Here is a 26,624-nt window from a genome sequence, read left to right as displayed (position 1 = left end):
TTTCGTAAGGGAAAAAAATGTAAATAATAAATCAACTCAGTGGATTCCAAGTGATCAGGGGCTTTGGACGTTCCAGTTCAGCCCATCGCAAAGGTTGTGTCCATGATTGTAACATCACAGCAGATCACGCTTAATTTACCCCACCCCACACAACTTTCGTGAATGATATTGGCATTATTTATAGAAGCGCGCTCCCGCGTCACTGCGGCTTCCCGACGCTACTACGCCGTCGTCAAGGAGACGCGCACCTGTTACAGTCAGAGAGAAGCAGTCAGTCTTTAATTCATTCATTTTGAATATACTAGTCTAGAAAGAGAGACCGATATGAAGAAGTCTCACCGCACTAATGTCCTGGTGACGTCCTGTCTGAAGACGCCGGTGGACCCGCACACTAAAGTTCCGTTAGCTCAATATGAGAGGGAGCGATCACTGCCGCGCGCGCCCGGTCCCGCGCTCACGGACAACAGGCGCTGTGAGAAAGAGGTGACTACAAGCTGTTAAACTGCGCTTATTATCGATTAAAGTATGAAAAGAAGGTTTTTAGTGAGCACTTTTTGCATAACGTATATTAGAGATGTTTCACAAAACGAAACGCAGCTACGGTTTCCAGTCAATCAGTAGCCTATTAACGTTTAGGCTTAAACATGGTTACACAATGTTGAAAATAATTGTTGTGTAACATACTATGGGTGGTTAAACATCTCACTAATGATGAAGAAGAAAAATTAACCTTTAATTGTATCTGTTAAAGTCTAACTTGATGTTCTTGAGGTGCGTGTTAGCTTAACTTCGAAGTATTAAGTAGGAAAAATCAATACTTCTGTGGTTGTGGTTATGATTGTTTACTTATAGGTATTCTAAATATAGCTAAATAAACCTCAAAGGTTAACATTATTCATAACTAAATGTTTTATTAATTTTTATTTATTTATTTGCAATACATGTGCATACATGTCCACATTTAGCTACACAAACTTGTGTGATGTGCTGTTGGTTTCTTGTTGAATATGGTGAAGAACTGTCAGACAATATAATATATGAATGAAGAACAATCTGCCATCTGGCCCTAAAGCTGTCAGACCTGCAGATTAACAGCTTACACACACACACACACACACACACACACACACACACACACACACACACACACACACCGAGAGAGAGAGAGAGTCATCTCATGTTACACACACAGCTACTGATCAGACAAGAATCACAAAAAAGGGTCTGACATACATATCAAAACACTGGCTCTCAACCAACACTCCTTGATTTCACTGTATAAACACTTCCTTTACACATTTTTTTTTTTTTTTGTCAGTCAAAGGATAATGATGAAGAATTTTAATGATTAAGAATTGGCCTGATATACTTGCAGTTACTGTATGGGTATTTTTTTGCACATATTATCAAAGTAATAGTTATTATGCATTGATATTTATTTTTAACCTACAATATGGACTTAAAGGGTTAGTTCACCCAAAAATGAAAATAATGTCATTAATTACTCACCCTTATGTCGTTCCACACCCGTAAGACCTTCGTTCATCTTCAGAACACAAAGTAAGATATTTTTTTTTAAATCTGATGGCTCCGTGAGGCCTTCATAGGGAGCAATGACATTTCCTCTCTCAAGATCCATTAATGTACCAAAAACATATTTAAATCTGTTCATGTGAGTACAGTGGTTCAATATTAATATTATAAAGCGACGAGAATATTTTAGGTGCGCCACTGTACTTACATGAACTGATTTAAATATGTTTTTAGTACATTTATGGATCTTGAGAGAGGAAATGTCATTGCTCCCTATGCAGGCCTCACGGAGCCAACAAAAATATCTCAATTTGTGTTCCGAAAATTAATGAAGGTCTTACGGGTGTGGAACGGCATGAGGGTGAGTAATAAATGACAGAATTTTCATTTTTGGGTGAACTAACCCTTAATCTAAGCAAATCAGCCTGTTGTCTTTGTGTGTATCTTAATAGATGGAGTATGACTCTGGACCCGAGCTGGCGACTGATGACCCTCCTGCTAAAGACAGCAGTGCTCTGCTGATCAAAGACTACAGGGTAACGGGTGATCACATTGACCTCAGGGAGTTCTACTTCTCAAACCAGGAGTACTACCGCAAACTAGAGCAGCTGAAGAAGGCTCATCTCCAAACCATGGCTGAACTCGAACTCATGTATCGCAAGAAACTGGACCTCAAAGGGGTGAGCGCTGCGGACAACACTGATCAGATCAATCTGTGAGTTTATACATACTTTTTTCATAAATTTGTAGTTAAAAACTGAAATTATTTTGGGTAGGCCTACATAAACTACCATTCAATAGTTTGCAGACGAAGATTTTTTAATGTTTTTGGAAGCTTGTTTCTGCCACGGAATAAAACAATTCAAAGATAATTGGGACATTTTATCTCACAGTTCTGACTTTTTTCTCAGAATTGCGATTTATATCTCACAGTTCTGACTTAATTCTCGCAATTGCATTATAAAGTCAGAATTGCATGATATAAAGAATTGCGAGATATAAATTTGCAACTGCAAGAAATAAGTCAGAATTGCTCTAAGTCAGAAAAACTCGCAATTCTGACTTATTTCTCGCAATTGCAAATTTATATCTCACAATTAGAACTTTTTTCTTGCAATTGTGAATTTATATGTTGCAATTGAGACTTTATATCATGATATTTCCAGAAAAAAGTCAGAATTGCGAGTTTATATCATGCAATTACGAGTTATAAAGTCAGAATTGCAAGAAAAAAGTTCTTGTTGCGAGATATAAATTTGCAATTGCGAGGAATAAGTCAGAATTTCGAGTTTTTCTGACTTAGAGCAATTCTGACTTTTTTCTTGCAGTTGCGAATTTATATCTCGCAATTACAACTTTATATCATGCAATTCTGAAAAAAGTCAGAATTGTGAGATATAAACGATATAAACTCGCAATTCTGAGAAAAATGTCTTTATAAATCGCAATTGCAAGTTTACATCTTGCAATTCTGACTTTAACTCACAATACTGACTTTATCTAGCAATTCTGACTTTATAACTCGTAATTCTGACTTTATAACTCGCAATTCTGACTTTATATCTCGCAATTCTGACTTTATATCATGCAATTCTGACTTTATAACTCACAATACTGACTTTATCTCGCAATTCTGACTTTATATCATGCAATTCTGACTTTATAACTCACAATACTGACTTTATCTCGCAATTCTGACTTTATATCTCGCAATTCTGACTATATCATGCAATTCTGACTTTATAACTCACAATACTGACTTTATATCATGCAATTCTGACTTTACAACTCACAATACTGACTTTATAACTCACAATACTGACTTTGTCGCAATTCTGACTTTATAACACACAATTAAGTTTATATCACAATTCTGACTATAACTCGCAATTGCGACTTTATAATCTCGCAATTCTGACTTTATATCACACAGCTGAGTATATATCACAATTCTGACTATAACTCGCAATTCTAAGAAAAAAGTCATAATTGTGACAGAAAAAGTTGCAATTACCTTTTTTATTTTTTATTCAGTGGCGGAAACAAGCTTCCACACTCTTCTGCTCACAAATACTGATAAAAAAAAAAAAAAAACACAGTAAAAACAGTAATATTGTAAAATACAATTTAAAATTTTATTTCAATTTGATTGTCACATGATCCTTCAGAAATCTTTCTAATATGATGATTTGCTGCTCAAGAAACATTTCTGATTAGTATCAATGTATAATTATCAAATTGAAACTTTTGTAACATCATAAATGTTTTTTATTTTAATTTTTAATCAATTTAATGCATTCGTGCTGAATAAAAGTATTACTTTCTTAAAACATTTTCTTTTAAAAAATCATACTCACTCCAAACTTTTGAACAGTAATGTATAACGCATAACAATCCTTCAGCTTATTAACTTGGAATGGAAATTAAAAGTTTATTAAAATTATTTTTCTGTGCTAAATATACAGTTCCCCAGTGACAACCGGCAGTCTGAAAAAAGCCCAGTCTGCTCTAGAGCTGCGGAGGATTTCAGACCTGTCTGACATGTCTGATGAAGAGTGCGTTGCTGAAAACGGCCAAGGAGACGGCAACACTGAGAAAGGCCTTCTTATCTCGCCCAAAGAGCGCATTAAGAACATGTGGCATGACTTCAGTGTCAAAAAGCTTTCTCCGCCTCAGTGGCAGCCATTTTCATCCTCACTGCAGAGCTTGCCTGACTGCCAGACTGACTGCAAACCCAAAAGTAGGATTAGGGGTCAACATCGAAAAAAGCGCAAGCAAAACGGAGACGATGGTTGGCATCCGAGAGTGACCGTCCCCAAGCCTTTCCAGATGACGCTCCGTGAGGTGGAACAGCGCAAGAAGGGCTTCAAATCACGCTCTGAGGTCGAACGAGAGAACGAGGATCTCCGGCGCCAGCTGGAAGAGCTTACCGAGTGCCAGAGGAAGTTTCGTGCCAGTCCGTTGCCTGCGCATGTGCGTCTCCCGCTGTACGAGGAACTGCAGGAGCGTGACGAGGAACGCCGGCGTTTCCATCGGGAGCAGCAACGTCTACACACTTCGCAGAGACCCTTCAGCTTCCTGGAGCGCGAACGCCTGAAGAAAGAACAGAAGGAGGCCAAGCTCCGTGAGCAAATGCTCAAGCAGCACAAAGAGGAAGAGGAGAGGAGGAAATGCCCGTTCAAGGCGAAACCCGTCCCGCGGACGGTGAAGGAGGCCGCGTTGGGTGAGCAGCAGAAAGAGGAGGAGCTCTACAGGGCGATAAAGATGCAGATGCGGGCAAGAGAACTGCTTCAAAACGCATCCATGCCTCCTAGCATGCTTGCACGGCATCTCAGCGAGAAACAGACGCAGAAGGCAGTCCAGGACGACGAGCAGCTCCACAGACCCAAAATCAACACTGAAGTTCCTGACTTCGACGCCAGCTACAGGAGGTTTCGTAAGCAGCTGGCGAAGAGCAGAGAAGTGCGGCCCGTGACGGCGTGCGAACCCTTCCAGCTGCGCACGGCTGACATCGCCTCGCACAAAGAACGCATTATGGCAGAAATCGAAGCAGAGATACAGAGCCCAAAACTGTCACGCTGGCCGTTTGTGAGCCCACGCACCCTCTCGCCCAGGACAGCCTCGTCATCCCTTTGCTCCTCGCTGTCTGGAAGCCAGGAATGCTTGCCCGCTAAGATCACTGATGCAGCCAAGAAACGGCAAGAAGCTGTGAGGTAACTGTGATGCCCAACCCTGCTTTAAACCCTCATCCTGCTAGAACTTTCCAAGTGAAATCCTGTGGGAATTCCAGAGCAGGAATGTAACTTTCCCTGCCAGTGTGTCTCCCTTTAATAACTCCATGAACAGTAAAAGACTTTACTGGGAACCCGGAGTTGTAGATGCCCCTGAATCCTCTCGCTGTTTTCAAGTTCTCCTGAGAGGTTCAATAGGATTTCAAGATAATTTGTTCAAAAGTGTAGTAATCAGACTTTTTAAAAATCCCTATTGGAAAAATACTTCTGGATCCAAGGCTGCTGAAAAAGTGGGCGGGCACTCTTGCATATGGCAAACAATAGTAAGACATGCTTTGAATGCTTTTCTGAATTCAGCCAAAATGAAGAGCAAATGATATGATGGAAAATGCTATGGAAGCTTGTTTCCGCCACTGAATAAAAAATGTATAATTGCGAGTATAATTGCAATCAGTTTTAACTTCAATTATAGAGTTATAATGTCAGAAATGCGTAATATAAACTCACAATTGCGAGTTATAATGTCAGAATTGCTGACTTTAAATTGTTGATGAAGAATTGCACTAAAGCTTGCAAGAAAGTACTGCTTATTTAACTAGATTATGAATTTATGGGCTTGAATGACAAAACTACATGTTCTCTCTGTAACGTAGCGGGACTCAAGGTAAGATCCATTTGCAGCTTTATTAAAGTTAGAGTGGTCATACAGGCAGGGTCAGACAGGAATCACAAGGAACAGGCAGAATCGTGGTCAGAATACAGGAAATGGTCAGAGGCAGGCAGATATCAATCCCGGAACAGGATAACAAAGTGAGGAACAGACAGGATAAACACATGGTAACACTTGGAATTGCAACAATAGTTAACAAGACTTTGCGGTGAGGGGGTGTGTGTGTGACAGTCCTTTATAGTCCTGGTAATGAGCTGCAGCTGGGTGTGGTGATTAGTGTAGTGATTGGTGGAGTGAGTGCAGGTGATTGGCAGAGAGGATTATGGGGAATGTAGTCCGGGAAGTGACAGGAGCAGACGGTGATCGTGACACTCTCATTGCCTCTGCATTTTATGGAAGGTTGTTTCTACCACTAAATAAAAAATAAAAAAGATAATTGTGAATTTTTTCATGTCACAATTCTGACTTTTTTTCTCACAAGTGTCAGTTTGCTTTTCGCAATTCAGACTTTTTTCTCTTTCATTTTGTTTATATCTCGCAATTCGACTTTATAACACGCAGTTGTGAGAAAAAAAGTTTATATCTCGCAATTGTGAGCTTATAACTCACAATTCTGACTTTACATTTACATTTACATTTACATTTATGCATTTGGCAGACGCTTTTATCCAAAGCGACTTACATTGCATTATACTATACATTTGTATCCGAGTATGTGCAATCCCTGGGATCGAACCCATGACCTTGGCATTGCTAGTGCCATGCTCTAAACTTTATTTCTTGCAATTGTGAGTTTATATCTCGCAATTCTGACATTATAACTCGCAGTTGTGAGAAAAAAAAGTTAGAATTGTGAGAAAAAAAATTTGCAATTAACTTTTTTATATTTTATTTAGTGGTGGAAACAAGCTTTCATAAAATGCAGAGGCAATAAGAGAACATAGTTTTGTCATTCAAGCCCATAAATTCATAATCCAGGTACTTTCTTGCGAGCTTCAGAGCAATTTTTTTTTATCAACGTCACATAAAATGTGTATGAACTAATCTGTAAATTGAATATTTACAATGAAAAACATTTTGTGTCTAATTTTGTCTAATTATATCCAATATCAGTTTGCTCTGCAACACTTTAATTGGCACCCCCAACTTGTTTGGCACTCAAAGAGTTTCCCACTATAAATCATATATTAGTAAATTAACATTATGGTGGCACATATGTGTGTGCATGTTAAAAAATGACTTGAAGGCAGCATTTTGCCCAAACCCTGTCCCTGCTGTCTTACCGTAGCGCCGTCCCATTAGTGGAGAGTCCCTCCTTCAAAAGTTCAGTTCTGACAGCTCTTTAATCCTATGAGTAGAAAAGTTCTCGAGCAGAGAAAGCAGGCCAAAGAAGAGGAGGAGAAATGGAAGGAGAAGCAAAAACAGAGAGAGAAGAGACTACAAAAAGTGATCACAAAGCGAGCCCAGGCAAATGACCCACACGTGGCCCTGGCTCAGACCTGCCAGTCCAAACTAAAAGAGTTCAGGTAAACACACATTTCAGGTTGGGTTAAGAGGTAAAGGAAAGGTTCAATGGTGTAATTATAGCTTTGAATACTTATTTCTTAAATACAAGTACAAAGTAAAAATATGTATGTACACAATAAGTGCATTGTATCACATGATTTAGTACATTAAAAACACTGAATATAAGGTGGGACCCTATAATTACATCAATAAATGAGATTTTGCATTTTATGCTTTTATACACCCATACTTGACCACTGTTCTGAACCACTTTTCCCCCTGCATATGATGCAAATTTATTTGTATAAATGCTTTTATACATGTGCACATGGGAACAGGAAACAAGATCTCCAGAGACAGAGAGAGTTCCAAGAAGAGATGAGAGAAATCCAGGAAAGAGTGAAGGGAAGACCTCTACTACTGGAGCAGGTAGCACAGGTGAGCCCTATTTATTTTATTATTTTATTTTTATTTATGGTTTTATTATTTTATTTTATGTTTAATTTACATTTTACTGTATTTTTACTAAAAAGTTTTGGACATTTTTTGTGCAGCTGTATAGAGCTCTATAGAGAGAACAATCATCTCAAAGATATCTACAAATGATGTTAATGAAAATGATAATGCAAAGCTCTCTCTCCTCAGATGAATGCTAAGAAAGCAGCAGAAAAGCTATATTCTGCCACTTTGCATGGATGTGGCCTGAGTGAGTCCTTCATCACCAGTAAAGCTCCTAAAGCCTTGAAACACAGACTGACTCCAAGCCCCGCCCACTCTGACAGTCAGACTCCACCCACATACAGGTATGACAGATTAGTAAAAGAGCCAGCTGGTCAGTATGGGGGTTCTGCAAAACAAACTTCTGTATTCTCTAAAACAGTTTGCATCACTTCCAGTTCAGGTCTGTGCTTCATTAAATATAGAGCTGTTTTACTCAAGATAACCGATGTCCATCACATATGCAGACTGATATCTGATTACCTTAAAAGTCCATAGATATCTCCATCAGTTCATACTGCCGTTAACACTTTCTCCGACAAGCATATGCGATGAGACTTGTTTTCCTGATTGTTCATGTGAAGTTTGGCATAAAGCCTATTCTGTGATATTTTCATTCATTTTTCCATAGGAAAAGCAGAAATGAAGATCATGAGGAACTTCCAAACTTGCTGGATTCCCTTCTCGATGACTATCCAGATGACTATGAAGAGTATGACCATGACTTGGAGGCAGAACACATGGACAGAGATGAGGATGAGAAACACATTGTAGATCATGACAGTGATGAGGAAAAGGGCAATGATGAAGGACACTCACACGAGAGGGGTTTGGATGATGATGATGATGATGAACAGGATGACCATTATAAGGACGATGACAATGAAAGTAATAAGAGTCACCATAGCAACAGGAGCAGAACAGGTAGTGTTAATTAGTTAATTCAAAAAGAAAAAATTATAAGATTAGAAAAGTGATGAGAAACAGAAAAGCCTCTATTGGAGAAGACTGGTAATATATTGTTATTAGCTTTATTCTGGGTATTTTATGTGTTTTAAACTGAACAAACATCAATAGCAAATTGTTGTTGGATCGATGTGTAATAGAGTGAACCTTAAAAACCTTGTCCGGGTCACATTTAACCTTGAAATAAAAAAAATAAAAATAAAAATATGTAAAATTAAAATGCATAAATTAAGACTATTTTAGGACCATAAAGATATTTTGCATATAAATAAATGTAATTAATTTTTTTATTATTTTTTTTTAATTACTAATTAAAAATTAATACAATTATTTAAATGAGGTACTTATACATCATGGGAGTCTTTAAGTAACTTAAATATATATATTTTTTGCAATTGTTAAAATATTAATAATAATAAAACAGTACTGAGAATTAGCAAAAAAGCAAAACAAAAGAAACACCTTTAATATATGCATTACAGTAATGGGAATGTACTGAATTATCTTGAATATAATGCTGCAGTGCAACATATCTTAATAATGCACTTAATATTCTTAATATTCAAAATATAATTTCTTATTTTTATATGTGGCATAATATGACCTGGACATGTTTGCAAGCCATTCACTCAATAAACAGTAATAAATTTAGTATATATATGTGTAAATATAAATGTCTAGTCATTTATATTTTAAAAATAAAAGGCCAAAAACACTTTTATTATTTAATATGTTACAAAATAAATGAATGTGTTTGTATATCTGGGCTTATTAATGAAACTTAATATGTGGAAAATAAACTTTATTACAATTTTACTATTTATTTGCGTGTTTGTTTACTTCTTAAACATAACTACGAGCATATAAAACATTTTAAACACGAGCCACAGCCTAAAAAAACACAGCATGGTCAGTTACTGTTTGTACATCACAGGCAACATCTCAGTAATTTTCCATGCTCCACGCGGTCCAGCCCACCTCACGCTCACGCTCACGCTGTGATGCAAAACCCGCCTCGTACATGAGACCAAGGGCAAAAGACGGGCTGGGAGGGGTCCATCCTGATGGACAGCACTTCTAACCAATCAAATGCAAGCAAGGTGTCAGCGCCACACTCGCTCCAACCAATCAGCTGCAGCGGAGGGCGTGTCCGCAGTCCGAATTTTACGCGGCGCTACGGGCTGAAAACTAAACCGAGATGGAATATGCCAGTCTGAACCGGTTTCAACCGGTCTTGCGTGTGATGCATAAGACTGGAGAGGAGCTGGGTCACAGTCTCTCGCAGATATTTGATTTAAAACAACGTTTTTTCTGCAATAGACAAAAGAATAAACTAACGATTGATTGATGTTGTTGTTATAAAACGGACTGAGTTGTTAAAGCGAGCTGTAAACCGTCATACAGACAGACAGATGAACTAACACGAGCTGCTGACTGAAAGAGGACCCGGACTTAATTACTGAAGACTAAAATTCAAAATAACACCGAAATTGTGTGTTTTGGGGTGTTTCACGTATCGTTTGCTCTGCAGTGTAGTGTGTATGGCTATACTAGTTAGCATTTAAAGTGAACTTGCTAGATACTCAAATTGCCTTTTGAATAGTTTTACACACGCCATCGTGTAAAATGAGATAAATCAAACAGACCTTTCATTTTTTTACTTGACGCCTTGATCTTGTTTTGACGCGACGCCTATTTCCAGGACACTAAACCTGGTTTGCTGATTCCCAAACCACGTTAGCATTGTTTTTTTTCAGCGAAGAGAGGAGTTTTGTTTAAAACAGGTAAGTCAAAGGTGTTTGGTCAGATGGTTGTGTGCTATAAATATTAACAACTGAGATAAGCGAGTTGAATGAAGTGCTGGTTTGCTGACATTGCTGATGCGAAACAGAAACAAAAACGCGTTTTGTTCCTCATCGCTGCCCGTAACTGCAGACTCTCAGCTAGAATGCATGTGGGCTGCTTTATAAAAAGTTTAACGAGTGTATATAAAGATCTGCTGACACAAATTGTTCACTTTTTGTGTTTTTATAGCTCCACACACAGTTAATATGTTGATCGGACATGTTAGCAGTGTTTAACTAACATCAGTGATCTCAGCCAAACCGCACTCAGGGTCATTATAGGTTGTAATTCAATGTAAATGCAGTGTTTTGTGGATAAAAGTGCACCCACGTGGTGTGATCCACTGGTTTAGTGTTTAACTATTAATATCAGATCTGGTTTAACAACTAGTTGAAGTAATGGTATTAGTCATCTGTACCATTGTATCAGTGTTAATTTAGTGTCTTATACTATTTTAGTTATTAATATTTTGAATTTGATTTATTTTTTTTGTTTTTATTAGATATTTTTAAAATGTTTCTATTTTTTTAGTTCATTTTTCACAATTGAAGTAGTACTTTAATTTAAACTTGAACGAAAATGAGAAACATGGCATTGACAACTAACTGAAATAAAATAAGCTCAAATTTTTTAATATCTTATTTCAATTAATTAGTTAATTTCAGTCAATTAAAGCAAAAACTATAAAAAAAAAAAACATTTTCAATAATTGAAATGAACAACTTGATAATGTTATGAGGAGTCAAAGAAGTGTCAGTATTGATATTTGATAACTAAAAGTTGTTGTCCGTCTTGTTCCTTTGTCTCTCCTGCAGCTCTATGCCGGCAGACATGACCATGTTGGCGGATCACACAGCACGACAGTTGCTGGACTTCAGTCAGAAGCTAGACATCAACCTGCTGGACAATGTGGTCAACTCCATGTACTATGACGTGGGATCTCAGGTATGAGTCTGTTTGCAAAATCCAAGACAATTCTGAAGTTTTGAAACGCATTCAGATTGTAGTTTGGTGCAGTACAGTACATCAAAAGTGGTTTTCGTTATGATCATTTTAGCAAAGACTTGCACAAGAAGTTCTCACCAACCTGAAGGACCACCCAGATGCCTGGACCAGAGTGGACACCATACTGGAGTTCTCGCAGAACATGAAGACAAAAGTATGTCAACATTAATGTGTTTCTACATTTTGCCAAGCAAATATTGGTTCTTTGAGTCCTGCTACTGATTGTAACCTTAGGCTGTTTTCACACTGTCACTTTTGGTGCACACCCAGGTTCGATTGACTTAAAAATTTAGTTTGTTTGGATGAGGTGAACTCTGTTTTTCGAACTTGGGTGGTCTGGGGTACGGTTCATTTGAACTCCGGTACGGTTCGCTGCTCATATGAATGCAATTGTACTAAATCGCGGAAGTGAACAGCTATCGCTTCATACCGTGCCCGGGCGCGGTTTGGTTAACTGTCCCTGGCCCGCTCAGAAGAGGTTGAGTATATTTAGGCTTATAACGAGTCTGGTTCTCACCTTATTGATGAACGGGAATTGTAATTTGTGAGTAAAACTGCAAATTCCTCCATTAACGTCAGCTGCCTCCATAATAATCCTCTGAAACGTGCAGTACAATCAAGTGTAAATCATTGTGCAGCATAAATGATAAATCTATTAGGCAGTCTATTTGTGAAGGCTCTTTTTGTCTGTGCCGATAGCCTAGTGGTTAGTGCACTGACATACGGCGCAAATGCGTTCACAGCGACTCGAGTTTGATTCCTGTCTCGAGGTCCTTTGCCGATCCTGCCCCCCTTTCTCTGCCCAGTGCTTTCCTGTCTGCTCTCTGTTCTTTCTGAATAAAGGCCCATAAATATAACTTAAAAAAAAGCTTTTTTCTTCCTGTTTGCTTAAAAAAAAAAAAAAGTTGCATTGTAAGTGACGTAAGCGTGCACCCACCTGGAACGTTAAGTGCAAAGTGAGTGCAGGTCAGCGGGGGAATGGGGAGGGGGGACGGTACAACACAACCGTGCCTAGCGTGAGTACACCCCAAGTTATACTAGCAAGCTATTCCACAATCTAGGCCCCACCATCGAGAAGGTTCTGTCTCCTTTGCGTTTTAATCTTTTACAAGAGACTAAGTTTAGGTCAGCAGATCTTAAACTTCTGGGAGTGTAGGGTAATTAGACAGATAATTAGGAGCAAGGTTATGTAAGAATTTGTACACAAAGAGGAGAATTTTAAAGTCAATCCTAAATGGGACTGGAAGCCAATGAAAAGCTCGCAGAACAGGGGTTGCATAATCATGTTTGCAACCTTTCTTGAGAAATTTGGCCACAGCATTTTGAACCAGTTGAAGACGAACGACCTGGGACTTTGAGAGACCCCGCAATACAAAGAATTGCAATAATCCAAATGAAAGGTTATAAAAAGCTGTCATGAGATTTTTCAGACAGAAGGAGTTTAATTTTAGGTAATGCATTGAAAACAAAACCAAAGTTTCAAAAACCAAAATATAAAAGTGAGGTGAGCAACGTTATGCATTCTGCAACTTTTACCAAGCAACAGGGGTAAACGGCTGCTGCTTTGATGATGCAAACGCACCACGGTTCGGACCCAATGTGAACAAGTCCAGCGGGAGCAATCGAAGCAAGTGTGGAAGCACTTTAGCCATTTTTTTTCCAGCCACTTCAAACTGATGTTTATTCTCTTTGCTATTTGTATTGCAGTACTACGCTCTTCAGATACTGGAGACGGTGATCAAAACACGCTGGAAGATTCTTCCACGAAACCAATGTGAAGGTGAGGGATTGTATGACCGAGTCTCTATGGCAGGAGTTCTCAACTCTGGTCCTCGAGATCCTGCAGAGTTTTGCTCCAACCCTAATCAAACACCTGAACAAGCTAATCAAGCTCTTCATGATTACTAGAAAGCTACAGGCAGGTGAGTTTGAAGCGAAATTGTAGCTAAATTCTGTGGGAAATTGGACCTCGAGGGTCAGAGTTGAGAACCCCTGCTCTATGGAGAATCTACTACACACCTCCACGTTATGTAACCATACTGTAATATGAAAACCTAATGATTCCTTTAAGGAATGCACAAAAAACTTGACAGCTCTGTCTGTTGACAGGAATAAAGAAGTATGTCGTCGGGCTGATTATCAAGACTTCCTCTGATGCCAACAGCGTAGAGGTAATAAAAATGCTTCAGATGGTTAATTATCTTCTACCAATTGCACCAGTGTAATTTTAGTATAATGTACTTTAAAACAGTATAATGTAAATATTAATATTTTAAATTAGTTTTTATTTTTTACCAAAGGTTTTGTTGTTTCTCATTTTTATTAGTTTATTATTAGATTTAGTAAGTAGTACTTCAACTAAACGAAAATGAGAAATGTTCAAATATAAAACGGCTTTAAAACTTATAATAAACAAATTAGTTTCGGCTCACTGTAACCACCCTGATTTGTACTGAATGCATCTGTTCTTGTGTTTTTGCTCTTGCAGAAGGAGGGGGTTTACATTGCAAAGCTCAACATGATCCTGGTGCAGGTGAGCATCATTTCAGGTTTTTTCTAGTCATGATTTTGTGACGGTGTATGGCTCACTGTGTTCCTGTTTGTGTATAGATCCTGAAACAGGAGTGGCCGAAGCACTGGCCCACGTTCATCAGTGACATTGTGGGAGCGAGTCGCACCAGTGAGAGTCTGTGTCAGAACAACATGATCATCCTGAAGCTCCTCAGTGAGGAGGTGTTTGACTTCTCCAGCGGCCAGATGACTCAGGTCAAAGCCAAACACCTGAAGGACAGGTACACATGTAACAATTACAGACTGTAATGGGTGTAGTTGAGAAATTAATTGCAGTAATGTTTACTCAACCTCTCTCTTTGACCTCTTGCAGTATGTGCAACGAATTTTCCCAAATATTCCAGCTCTGCCAGTTTGTCATGGTATGTAAGAAGCAGATTATCACAGTAGTAATTGTCAAGTTCAGTATTCTCTGGCCTGTCATTTTTAACCTGGATCTAATGCTATTTTCTTCAGGAAAATTCCCAGAATGCCCCTCTGGTCCATGCCACATTGGAGACCCTCCTTCGTTTTCTGAACTGGATTCCTCTGGGCTACATATTTGAGACCAAACTCATCAGCACGCTGGTGTACAAGGTAACAAGACTTGGGGTTTCTTATGTGATAGCTAAATAAATAAGCAATAAATATGAAATCCACAGAATTTACTGTTAAATGTTTAATTATTTGATGAATTGTGATCTGTGAAATGCTCATGTATTTTTATACAAACTATACGTCACTCCTCTCACAAAGGCGCACTGTCATTGGTTCAGCTTGCCAGTGCGTAAGAAAGAGAGGAAAATGATTGGAGCGCTGGCTGTTCTCATGGGCTCTCTGCTTAAGGCTTTGTGTCCGAGCTGGTGCTCCTACATTTATTGTCTTTCACTTATTTTGTGTTCCAGAAAGTTTAACATTTGTGTTCCGACTAATTCCACAGTTCCTGAATGTTCCGATGTTCCGGAACGTCACGCTGAAGTGTCTGACAGAGATCGCAGGTGTCAGTGTCAGTCAGTACGAGGAGCAGTTTGTCAACCTGTTCACTCTCACCATGATGCAGCTCAAACAGGTACTCACTTTACTACTGTTGTTGAAAAGTTCAGGGTCAGGCAGATTTAATTTTTTTTAAATAAATGCTTTTATTTAGCAAGGATGCATTAAATTGATTAAAAGTGACAGTCAAGACATTTATAATGTTGCAAAAGATGTCTTTTTCAAATTAATGCTGTTCTGTTCTAGCTGTCTTCAACATTAATAATAATCAGAAATGTTTCTTGAGCATCAAAGCATCATATTAGAATGATTTCTGAAGGATCATGTGACACTGAAGACTGGAGTAATGATGCTGAAAATTCAGCTTTGATCACAGGAATAAATTACATGGTTGTAGAAAATGGTTTTTACATTGTAATAATATTTCACTATTACTGTTTTTACTGTATTTTTGATCAAATAAATTCAGCCAAACGGTAGCGTATGGCCATATTACTAGATCTGGTTGGAGGACCTCTTGATGATGTCAAAGGGGTCTTTCCAAAGGTATTATGTGCCTTGAATTTGACTAATTAAACATGATTATTTTGTGAACAGTGCAGTTTCTGCTTGAGTGTTAAACCAACTATACCAAATGTACAAATATTAGTTTTTAAACCAAACCCTCATTATTCTATTTGACAGATGCTTCCACTGAACACAAATATCCGTCTAGCGTATGCAAACGGGAAAGACGATGAGCAGAACTTCATCCAGAACCTCAGTCTGTTTCTCTGCACCTTCCTCAAAGAGCACGGACAACTGATCGAGAAGAGGCTGAACCTCAGAGAGACACTCATGGAGGTACACGCATATATACGCACAGTGAAAGGTATCGAGATGATGTGAAAGTGACACACACACACCTTCATGCCTTATTGTTTGTCTCTCATGTGCTCAGGCTCTGCATTACATGCTGCTGGTGTCTGAGGTGGAGGAGACAGAGATCTTTAAGATCTGCCTGGAGTACTGGAACCATCTGGCCGCCGAGCTCTACAGAGAGAGTCCCTTCTCTACCTCCACCTCTCCGCTGCTCTCAACCAGCCAACACTTTGACGTGCCGCCCCGCCGACACCTTTACCTGCCTGTGCTCTCCAAGGTCAGTTAATCACAGTGTACAGCAAGTCCACCTTCAAATTGTTGGTAGCAGGAGAAAAACCGTCTGTGTTCTTGACCGGTCTCAGGTGCGTCTGCTGATGGTGAGTCGCATGGCCAAACCGGAGGAGGTTCTGGTGGTGGAGAACGATCAGGGCGAGGTGGTGAGAGAATTCATGAAGGACACAGACTCCATTAACCTCTACAAAAACATGAGAGAGACTCTGGGTAATCAAGATGGGCTTATAATGCATAAAAGTCTAGGGCTGCATATGAAATCACATACTCTCTTGAGAAGGTACTTAGTTTGAATAAGCACTTTGCAAGTGCTAAAAAAGTAAAAGTTCTTTATAGTATGAATGTAATCCAGACGTATTACGTTCGCCATGTTGTCATTATTATGTGACCTACCAGCATCAGTTGTTACTTCTCTGCCATTCATAAATCCTCTTCCCGTGGCCTCATGGGAGAGTAATGTTTCCATCAAATGCACGCTTCAGAATCTTGACGGAAGTAGTAAGTCATCTGGGGACTATTTGCCTGCTCTTTCATGAGTACTGTGAACACAGACATAATTCTTTTGTCACATACTGTTTTTCACCTATATAGTAGGGAAGTATGCAATTTCACATGCAGCTTCGGTTAACCGCACACTGCCCAACTTTCTGGAGAAAGCTTCTTAATGATCTCTTTTCTTGTCCAGTCTATTTGACTCATCTGGACTATGCCGATACGGAGCGGATCATGACCGAGAAGCTTCATAATCAGGTGAACGGTACCGAGTGGTCCTGGAGGAACCTGAACACGCTGTGCTGGGCTATCGGCTCCATCAGTGGGGCCATGCATGAGGAGGATGAGAAGAGATTCCTTGTCACTGTCATTAAGGTGTTTATTCAGCATGTGTTTGTTTTGAGTTTATCAGGAACTGTTCACATGGAAAAAGATTGTTCAAGTGCACCTGAAAAGTTTACACATTATTTAAAATGTAGTAGGCAGTGTCTATGGTCTAAAAGTTTGGGGTCAAATAAGAATGTTTCTTTGAAAGAAATTAATATTTTTATTCAGCAAAGATGCATTAAATAGTTAAAATGTGTCAGTAATAGGTTTGCTGTGATAGTCGGTGTTAATGGTGTTCAGCCACAACACCGGCCCTTAACATAGTTTTATTTATTTATATATTTTTTAAAATGGTAATAAATCATTTAGTTCAGTTAGAAAACAGACACTACAATTAAAAACTGAACGCATTTGCTCAATGCAGCGCGAGTCAGATTTCATTCATCATTAGTGAGTGTGGAGCTGACTGACAAGATGATGGCGGAAGATATTTGGACTTTTGTAATATTTTGGGTTTGAACCCAGTGCTTATAGGGAACCTGCAAAGGATTAGTTGTCTTTTTCTAGTTGTGTTTTCCATTAAGAATAATAACCCAACATTCAAACAATTGCCGCCCCCGAATTGGCACTAACTTGAAAGCAAAAGTAAAATATGCATGACTGCACGGGCATTCATAACGGTGCACAATTACTGGTGTGGACCGTCAGTAAAAACATTCATTATGCTACAAAAGATTTCTGTTTCAAATAAATGCTGTTCTTTTGAACTTTTTTTTTTTTTTTTTTCAAAAATATTAATCAAAATAACTATTTTCAACATTGATAAGAAATGTTTCTTGACCATCAAATCAGCACATTAGAATGATTTCAGAAGGATCATGTGACACTGAAGACTGAAGTTATGATGCTGAAAATTCAGCTTTGATTACAGGAATAAATTTACATTACAATACATTTAATTTACAATACATTTAAATAAAAAAAAATAGAAAGTCTTTAAAATGATTAATATTTGTATTAATTACTGTATTTTTAATCAAATAAATGCACTCTTGGTGAACATAAGAAACTTCAGAATCATTAGTCTTACTGACCCCAATCATTTGAACTAATTTGAGTACTGTGCAGTATACTGATATTTAATTTCAGCATACCTTAGATATGACTTGAGGCTGGAATACATACAGTCATTTAGTGTATGATGCCCAATATTTCTCTGTAACCATTAGAGCTGCACAATTAATCGTTAAAAGATTGTTTCTCAATTCATGCACCCACATGATCTCATTCCTAAATGACAGCGATTCACCTGTGTCTATTAAACCTTTGACATGTACGATCACCGTAAACATTCAGATCTGTGGTCTGATCCAGAGAGAGCAGTTGTCATATATATATATATATATATATATATATATATATATATATATATATATATATATATATATATATATATATATATATATATATATATATATATATATATATATATATATATATATATATATATATATATATAAAAAAAATTAGGTATGAAACCGCTTCAGTCTTTTCAACCACACAGTATCATTATTTCACTTTTTAATATTTATATCATCACTGAAGTACTGGGTTAAATGTTTATAGTTCGTATGTAAACACTGATGTCAACTGAAGCTATCAAAATAGAGCAAATCACTTTTTGAAAGTAACTTAACAAAAATCTTTCAAATAAAGATTGTAACATTACATCATTAGACCACCAGGTGGTGACAAGTGACTCTCAAAAAAATAATTTACCATTGAATCCTTCAAGAGATTCGTTCAAAAACGCTGAATCATCCAGTCATGAAACAAGTGAAGTGTTTATGAGTAAGTCATTGAATTATTCATTCAAATCAATAAAAAAAAAAAAAAAATCACTCGGATTATTTAAACATTTAAAATAGACTGCAGCAAATAACATTTTGTCAGAACCGCTAGTAAAAGTCATGTATTACAGCCTTTAGTCTTTTTACAAATATGCATTTATATGTTTGTCAGTAAAATCAATATACTTCTCTCTCAGGATCTGCTGGGTCTGTGTGAACAGAAAAGAGGGAAAGACAACAAGGCTATCATCGCTTCCAACATCATGTACATCGTCGGCCAATACCCACGATTCCTCAGGGCTCACTGGAAGTTCCTCAAAACTGTCGTCAACAAGCTCTTTGAGTTCATGCACGGTGAGGAACAGATCATGTTTGACCCTTTGTCTGGTCATGCATGTGTTGTTTTTTTTCCTAAAGAGCAAATTTTATCTCAAGGTTTCTGTTATTTGGAAAGTCTCTCTCTGTCTTTCAGAGACTCATGATGGTGTGCAGGACATGGCCTGTGACACGTTCATCAAGATCGCTCAGAAGTGCAGGAGGCATTTTGTGCAGGTGCAGGTGGGGGAGGTGATGCCCTTCATCGACGAGATCCTCAACAACATCAACACCATCATATGTGACCTGCAGCCGCAGCAGGTGCACACGTTCTACGAGGCCGTTGGCTACATGATCGGAGCCCAGACGGACCAGACCGTCCAGGAGCGCCTGATTGAGAAATACATGCTCCTTCCCAACCAGGTGTGGGACAGCATCATCCAGCAGGCCACCAAGGTGAGAAGTAGTGTTATTTTAGTCTCACTGAGATACTTTTATAGTGAGTAGTTTGGTTATTATTTTATCTTTCCAAACCAAAAGAGAGCAGGACTCTCTTGCTCTTTTAAGGGTTTATACTCTGTTAAGATTGAAACAGAATGGCACCTGAACTCAAAGCACATGATGTCTTTCTTTGATCAGAACGTGGACATCCTGAAGGACCCAGAGACGGTGCGTCAGCTGGGCAGCATCCTAAAGACCAACGTGAGGGCGTGTAAAGCCGTGGGTCACCCATTCGTCTTGCAGCTGGGCCGCATTTACCTGGACATGCTCAACGTCTACAAGTGCCTGAGTGAGAACATCTCTTCTGCCATCCAGAGCAACGGTGAGCCACACACATCGACATGAGCACATGATCCACAACTTCCACATAATGACAACATGCGTTTAACTCCTTGGTCTTTCTCTGCAGGTGAGATGGTGACTAAGCAGCCTCTGATACGCAGCATGCGGACAGTGAAGAGAGAGACTCTGAAGCTCATTTCAGGATGGGTCAGCCGCTCCAACGACCCGCAGATGGTTAGTTCTGCTGATCCTGAAGCAGTCTGTGCTCATTCCAAAATAATAAGCCGGGTGTGACAGCAGCAGTACAAAACATTGTTGTTGTCTCTTTAGGTTGGAGAGAACTTTGTTCCACCTTTGCTGGAGGCGGTTCTCATTGACTACCAAAGAAACGTTCCAGCCGCTCGAGAACCAGAGGTGCTCAGCACTATGGCAACCATCGTCAACAAACTCAGCGCTCACATAACAGGAGAGATCCCGAAGATATTCGATGCTGTGTTTGAGTGCACCCTTGACATGATCAACAAGGTTAGTCCATCTCTTTTGTTTTACATCTTGATTTTTCTGTCAAACCAATGTAAGTCTTGTAGCGAGTACACACTCGCTATTTAATGCAGGGCTGAGTGATTCATCGAAATTGAAATTGCAGTTATGGCTTAGTGCACTTGTCACATTGCAAAAGCTGTGATTTCATTAAATAAATGTGTGTGTGGCACTGTGTTTGTTTTCTTAGAGTTGTATAAAGTACAGGTACTTTATTACCAAGTCGGTACTAAAATTTTAAAAATGTGACGATACCACCATTTCCCCCTAGCTTACACAGATACACATTGGAGCATTTGAAAGCAGGCGTCTATCAGCGGATCCCTAATATATCCACTGATAACGCTCGGTGAAGAGCGTCACAGACGTTTTTGAAGTGTTGATCGTATCTGTTGAGTGTGTGAACACATTGGCCAATCAGGTATGTTTAAGTTAGTCAGAATATGCTCAAAATGCTAGGGGGAAATGCTGGAATCATCACATTTTTTGCATTTTTTTTGCCATCGTTTGCTGAGGTAAATGTGCGTATCCTGCATGTGATGGTATTTTGGCCAGCTGGGAACTCATGAAGAGCTTATAAAATGTGTAAAGTAGTCAAAACAGTGGCTGGAATCCCTCCGTCACACACACAATCGATCTGCTGTGAGGAGACGCACGTCTGATGCGTGTCATGGGCAATCTTGCGACTATGACGAGAAAAACCGACATGTACCGATTCTGTACTTTTTAGGGTCACATCTTCCGGTTTTTGGTTCGGTTACATGTCTTTGGTCCATGTTGCGTTCATATATCATTCGAACCGCACCAGAGTTCGTTTGGAAGCGGACCGAGACCCATCTTTTCAGCGGTCTCGGTCTGCTTGCTTGGTGCGCACCAGGGTTCAGATGGCAGCGTTCACATATATTCAAATGAACCGCACTAACCGAGCAATCGCACCAGGGTTCGTTTTAATCGAACCAACATGACAAGTGTGAACGCACCCTGAGTTTAGGTTGATAATGCATTTGGGAACCATTTTGGGATTGTGCAGCCCTACTCTAATGCTCGTTATTTCCCTATCTCAGAACTTTGAGGAGTATCCCGAGCACAGGACGCATTTCTTCTACCTGCTTCAAGCTGTCAACTCCCAGTGTTTCCCAGCATTCCTGTCCATCCCACCCGCACAGTTCAAACTTGTTCTGGACTCCATCATCTGGGCCTTCAAACACACCATGAGGAATGTGGCCGACACAGGTGGGTGGAGAGACTAAAGTTACATCAACAGTAGAATTGTGCTTGAATAAATAAGCCAACTCTACGTTACTCTATGGCCCTGTTTCCACCTGGTATTTAGATGCGTTTTTGATCACAAGTAAATGAGAGAGACCTAGTCCCATTTACACCTGGTGTTTCAATCAGTCTCTTTTGTCCACTTTCAACCACTTCTGTCCTGATTTCTTTGAGGGGAGGGTCTATGGGTGGGTAAATGTATGGGCTTTTTCAGGTCTATTTAATTAACAAAATAAGCTTGCGCAGTTTACATATAAACGCACCCGGAGATGACAGAAAAACATACAGAGAGCAGCAGCTTTCGTGTCTGCACAGCTACAAGACCAGCTGAGCGCTGTGAGTGTGTGTGTGTGTGTGTTAGAAATCAGGAATGGTGAGAGAACTTTTTTTTTTTTGTCTTCAAACCAAACTTAAGTCTTCGGCCAACAAAGTTTAAATCCTGTCTGGCTAGCGCGCTTCTCATAATGTTTACGTGTTATGTCAGTAGGCGCGGAGTAGATGGTCTTTTGTGGCATGAGCGTTTCCTCTACGAAAGCAATCAGGTCAAATGTGTTTTCAACTACCTTTGAAAGTGGTCGAAAGTGGACAAGCTCAAAATGTTTTAGACCCTTTTACCACCTGTATTTAGTGTCATCCACTTGTGATCCGATCGACCAAAAACCATCTTAATACCAGGTGGAAACAGGGACTCTGTGAATGCAAAAGGCTTCTAGCTACACTTGATTTGACACATTGTGGTGTTTATAAATGTTTCTGAATGCAGTTCTTAATGGCCAAGCATTTGTGACCTGCATTTGTGTGTTTGCACAGTATGTTTGACATTAGGTTTACTCTGTGCCACACGCAACATAAATGAACATGCTGACTGTGTGTGTTTGTGCTTCTCCAGGGCTTCAGATCCTGTTCACGATGCTGCAGAACATCGCACAGGAAGAGGGAGCAGCTCAAAGCTTCTATCAAACCTACTTCTGCGACATCCTGCAGCACATTTTCTCGGTTGTCACGGATACGTCTCATACGGCTGGTCAGTTGCTAGGCAGAGAGATAGTGACATGTTTACAGTGTAACTAATGGAACTGTTATTTCGCACAAAAACGCTTCACGTCTCACTGTCGAAAACACGATCAGCTCATTTTCCAGTGGAAATCAAAAGCGGAAAAAATGTGTGCAAAATATAATGAAAAAAAAGGAGTTGTGCCCATTTATTTGTACATTTATCATTATAATTACACACATTTTGCCCCCAAATTCTCATTACTGTAATGCAAATTTTTTCAATAACATTTAAAGCATGTGTAACTGCCTTTTATTCATGCTAAACTGAAAACCAGCATTATCATGTTGTATTTGATTGATCTGTGCGTTTTGTGACTGCAGGTCTGACGATGCACGCCTCCATCCTCGCCTACATGTTTAACCTGGTGGAAGAGGGTAAAATCAGTGTAGCTCTGAATGCAGGCAACGCGGGCAACAATCAAGGCTACGTGCAGGAGTACGTGGCTAACCTGCTGAAGACGGCCTTCCCACATCTGCAAGAGTAAGAAGAGCAGAGAACATGGAGTCTGTGTTTTCAGCATGCTGTCGGTGTCCTGTGTTAACCTCAATGGTGTTTTTGTTTTTCAGCGCCCAGGTGAAGGTGTTTGTCACGGGACTGTTCAGCTTGAATCAGGACATTCCTGCCTTCAAAGAGCACCTCAGGGACTTCCTGGTCCAGATCAAAGTATGTCACATCCTTCCTGCTAGATTTTACTTCCTTATTCTCTAGTAATGAACCAAGACACAGGCAGCCACCGATAGAAGTTGACAATAGAATTGGATACACACACAAGCAGGGTGGGAAATTAACTTTTTCCCCAGCAGCTACAGTGTTTGTTGAAAACAATTTGTAGTAGTAGTAGTAGTGGTAGTGGTAGTAGTAGTGGTAGTGGTAGTAGTAGTGGTAGTAGTAGTAGTGGTAGTAGTAGTAGTAGTAATAGTAAGTAATAGTAAGTAATAGTAAGTAATAGTAAGAATAAGAAGAATAAGAATGAATGAATCTATGAATGAATGAATGAATAAAAACATCATCATCTCATAATTATTGAATTGGTAAATGTTAATGATTATTAATTACGTAGTAATATTAATAAATTAAATGCTGTAGTGCATAATTTTAATTACATTAGTAATAATAATTAAATGTAATAGTCAATAGTAATTAGTTATTAAACGGTTAATAGTTGTGTATAAGCATTTTAATTAATGACAATTTTATTAAATATATATTTTGTTGTTAAATAATACTAGCTTATAATAATTAAAATGTTATGCTTAATATTGTTAATTTTAACATTAGTCATTGATAGTCCTAATAAGCTGTTATGCATAATAATAATAATAATTAATAATAATAATAATAAAGTTGTGTATTGCAGAGGCTTCTAATATAACATAATTGTATTAAATATTAAAGTAAATTTAAATTTTAATAGCTATTATGTTCATATTTATATTTGTTAATTAATGGTATTAATTGTAAAAAGCTTTTGTTAAATGCTTTGTTATACACGATACTTGTTGTACCTAATTTGTATTGTACATTTTAAATAATTTCATTATTACATATTAATGCTAATTAAATCTTAATAGTTTATTTTAATAATAATTTATTTCATTTTAATTAATATTATCTGTTATGCATAGTAACAATTTATCAACTCATTGTTAGTTTTTATTAGTATTAATGATTAATATTGTTATGCATTAGTTGATGATAATAAATTGATGTTATTGTGCATAACAGGTTATTTTAATTAGTAATAATAATATAATTGTATTAAATATTGTTTATAATTTAATATTAATAGTTAATATTGATAATTAAAATTGTGTTATTATTATATAATAAAATATTGTGACATTCATAGTTTCTGGCCTTTAAAATGGACATGTATTCTGTTTTTGATTCTGAATAACATTCTAAATCCTAGATAATACTGATACTTGGTAGATAATACTATGAGATGTAAATAACGACCGCGTTATGGAGGATGATTATATATTTCTTATAATTTTATTATTAATTTGTGTTTACGTCGCGCAAATAAAGCGCTTAGCCAGCTACGGAGAAATTGGTAGCCAGGCAACAGACAAATCCTGTGTGGACGAAGTCACTTCACGGATACTACCAGCACAATTGTTAGACAACCGTGCTAGAAATTCCAGGCCTAGAACAGTTTGAAATCGTGCCGTGCCGTACCAGGCTCCAGTGGAAACGCAACCGGAACCTTTCCTTACCGTTCGGCCCGATGGTGGAAAAGCGGCTAATATGTCTTTTGAAAAGTGATGTACAAATACTTGACACAACAGCGTTCTCACACTCGCTCACTCTGTGTTTGCAGGAGTTTGCAGGTGAGGACTCCACAGATCTGTTTCTGGAGGAGAGGGAAGCAGCTTTGCGTCAGGCTCAGGAGGAGAAACACAAGCTCCAGATGTCTGTCCCAGGAATCCTCAATCCTCACGAGCTCCCGGAGGAAATGTGTGAATGAGATCCTGTGGCGTTTCACACTCGTTCGGGGCGCTTTGAGCTCCTCTGTCAAATGTGTGCGTGTGTATAGAGAGGTGGCGGTCAAATGAGGACAAATAGAAAAATGAATACAGATGTTGGTTGTTTGTCCACTCAGTCCATGCCAATATGTAAATTAAAGACATGTCTGTTATTAGTTTTCTGGCTCCTCCCACCTCTCCCAAATTCCTTGGTTTTACATAACAGAGCATTTTATATAAACTGTTGCTGTCTATCTCCTGTATATCAATCCACTGTATATGCATCAGTTTTTCTGTTCGGCATGTTTGCTTTCCTATTTCGAAGCACATGACTAATCATTTTAATGCCTCATCTATTTGTGAATATGTAATATACAGTATGACAGGCCGATGAAGACGGACAGTTGCTGTGCAGGAAGTGAGGTTTGCTCACAGGGACGTGTCGCTGTGGCTTGTGAACCACAGCAAGTGAATGTGACGGTTGAGGATCAGTCCTGATGCTGTTCCTATGTTCTTTATTGGGGGGTTGTGCGTGTTTATATATATATATATATATACACATATATATATATTTTCCATTTGATTGCAATGTATGGGAAAGACTGAAGTCTTTTTCATGCTACAGCCTCAGAGTGTTTTGGTTTTTTTTGCATAGGGATGTCATTATAATGGAAGGGTTTGTTCATATCATCCTATTTGTAAAGCTGTGCATTAGTACTATGGAAACATAAAGTTGGTTATTTTTACAAAGCATTGTGTGTGTGTGTGTGTTTTTCATTTAGCTCATAGGACTGTTTTAATAGAGTATCTCATTAATACTGATGGTGCAATTAATAGGATCAAGCTGTTTTGAGAAGAAACGTCCTATTCCAAATAACAGTGGAAAACAAAATGCTTAGGATTTATTAAAGCAATGTGTGTTTGTGTAATGTACGATACTGTTCAAAAGCTAGTGGTCAGCAGGCTTTTTTAAGTATTTTTGAAAGACGTATACTCACTGAGGCTGCAGTTATTTTTTCAAAATTACAGTAAAAATGGCAACATTTAAAATGACTTCTATTGAAGAGATTTCCA

General features: G+C 38.5%; 2 protein-coding genes across 2 annotated transcripts; both read left to right on the top strand.

Annotated features, from left to right (window-relative positions):
- Positions 1 to 248: 248 nt before the first annotated feature.
- Positions 249 to 9,140, top strand: fam161a (FAM161 centrosomal protein A). The gene is made up of 7 exons (XM_067405026.1): positions 249 to 483; positions 1,986 to 2,248; positions 3,999 to 5,246; positions 7,293 to 7,460; positions 7,779 to 7,878; positions 8,086 to 8,243; positions 8,570 to 9,140. Exons 1-7 carry the CDS (start codon positions 325 to 327, stop codon positions 8,874 to 8,876), a joined length of 2,403 nt encoding a protein of 800 aa, XP_067261127.1. The 5' UTR covers positions 249 to 324; the 3' UTR covers positions 8,877 to 9,140.
- Positions 9,141 to 10,120: 980 nt separating this feature from the next.
- xpo1a (exportin 1 (CRM1 homolog, yeast) a) lies at positions 10,121 to 26,296 on the top strand. Its single transcript, XM_067403634.1, has 24 exons — positions 10,121 to 10,688; positions 11,565 to 11,694; positions 11,807 to 11,908; positions 13,462 to 13,534; positions 13,864 to 13,925; positions 14,243 to 14,287; positions 14,365 to 14,546; positions 14,639 to 14,687; positions 14,782 to 14,901; positions 15,245 to 15,373; positions 15,982 to 16,140; positions 16,238 to 16,435; positions 16,521 to 16,659; positions 17,135 to 17,316; positions 19,316 to 19,472; positions 19,591 to 19,889; positions 20,073 to 20,256; positions 20,344 to 20,450; positions 20,547 to 20,741; positions 21,821 to 21,989; positions 22,915 to 23,049; positions 23,403 to 23,562; positions 23,649 to 23,745; positions 25,406 to 26,296. Exons 2-24 carry the CDS (start codon positions 11,569 to 11,571, stop codon positions 25,550 to 25,552), a joined length of 3,216 nt encoding a protein of 1,071 aa, XP_067259735.1. The 5' UTR covers positions 10,121 to 10,688; positions 11,565 to 11,568; the 3' UTR covers positions 25,553 to 26,296.
- The last annotated feature ends 328 nt before the right edge of the window (positions 26,297 to 26,624 follow it).

Source organism: Chanodichthys erythropterus, chromosome 12, assembly GCF_024489055.1.
Source record: "Chanodichthys erythropterus isolate Z2021 chromosome 12, ASM2448905v1, whole genome shotgun sequence".
Lineage (NCBI taxonomy): Eukaryota > Metazoa > Chordata > Actinopteri > Cypriniformes > Xenocyprididae > Chanodichthys > Chanodichthys erythropterus.
Note: the sequence above shows the minus strand (reverse complement) of the source record. Positions and strands in the feature narration are given on the sequence as shown.

What these genes read in the sequence shown, in the direction of transcription:
- fam161a (XM_067405026.1), top strand. Translation starts at nt 325, where the DNA reads ATGAAGAAGTCTCACCGCACTAATGTCCTGGTGACGTCCTGTCTGAAG. An exon ending in ACAGGCGCTGTGAGAAAGAG is followed by an intron (nt 484 to 1,985) that starts GTGACTACAAGC and finishes GTATCTTAATAG; the next exon opens with ATGGAGTATGACTCTGGACC. An exon ending in AAACGGCAAGAAGCTGTGAG is followed by an intron (nt 5,247 to 7,292) that starts GTAACTGTGATG and finishes TCCTATGAGTAG; the next exon opens with AAAAGTTCTCGAGCAGAGAA.
- xpo1a (XM_067403634.1), top strand. Translation starts at nt 11,569, where the DNA reads ATGCCGGCAGACATGACCATGTTGGCGGATCACACAGCACGACAGTTG. An exon ending in CGCAGAACATGAAGACAAAA is followed by an intron (nt 11,909 to 13,461) that starts GTATGTCAACAT and finishes TTTGTATTGCAG; the next exon opens with TACTACGCTCTTCAGATACT. An exon ending in AGCTCTGCCAGTTTGTCATG is followed by an intron (nt 14,688 to 14,781) that starts GTATGTAAGAAG and finishes TATTTTCTTCAG; the next exon opens with GAAAATTCCCAGAATGCCCC.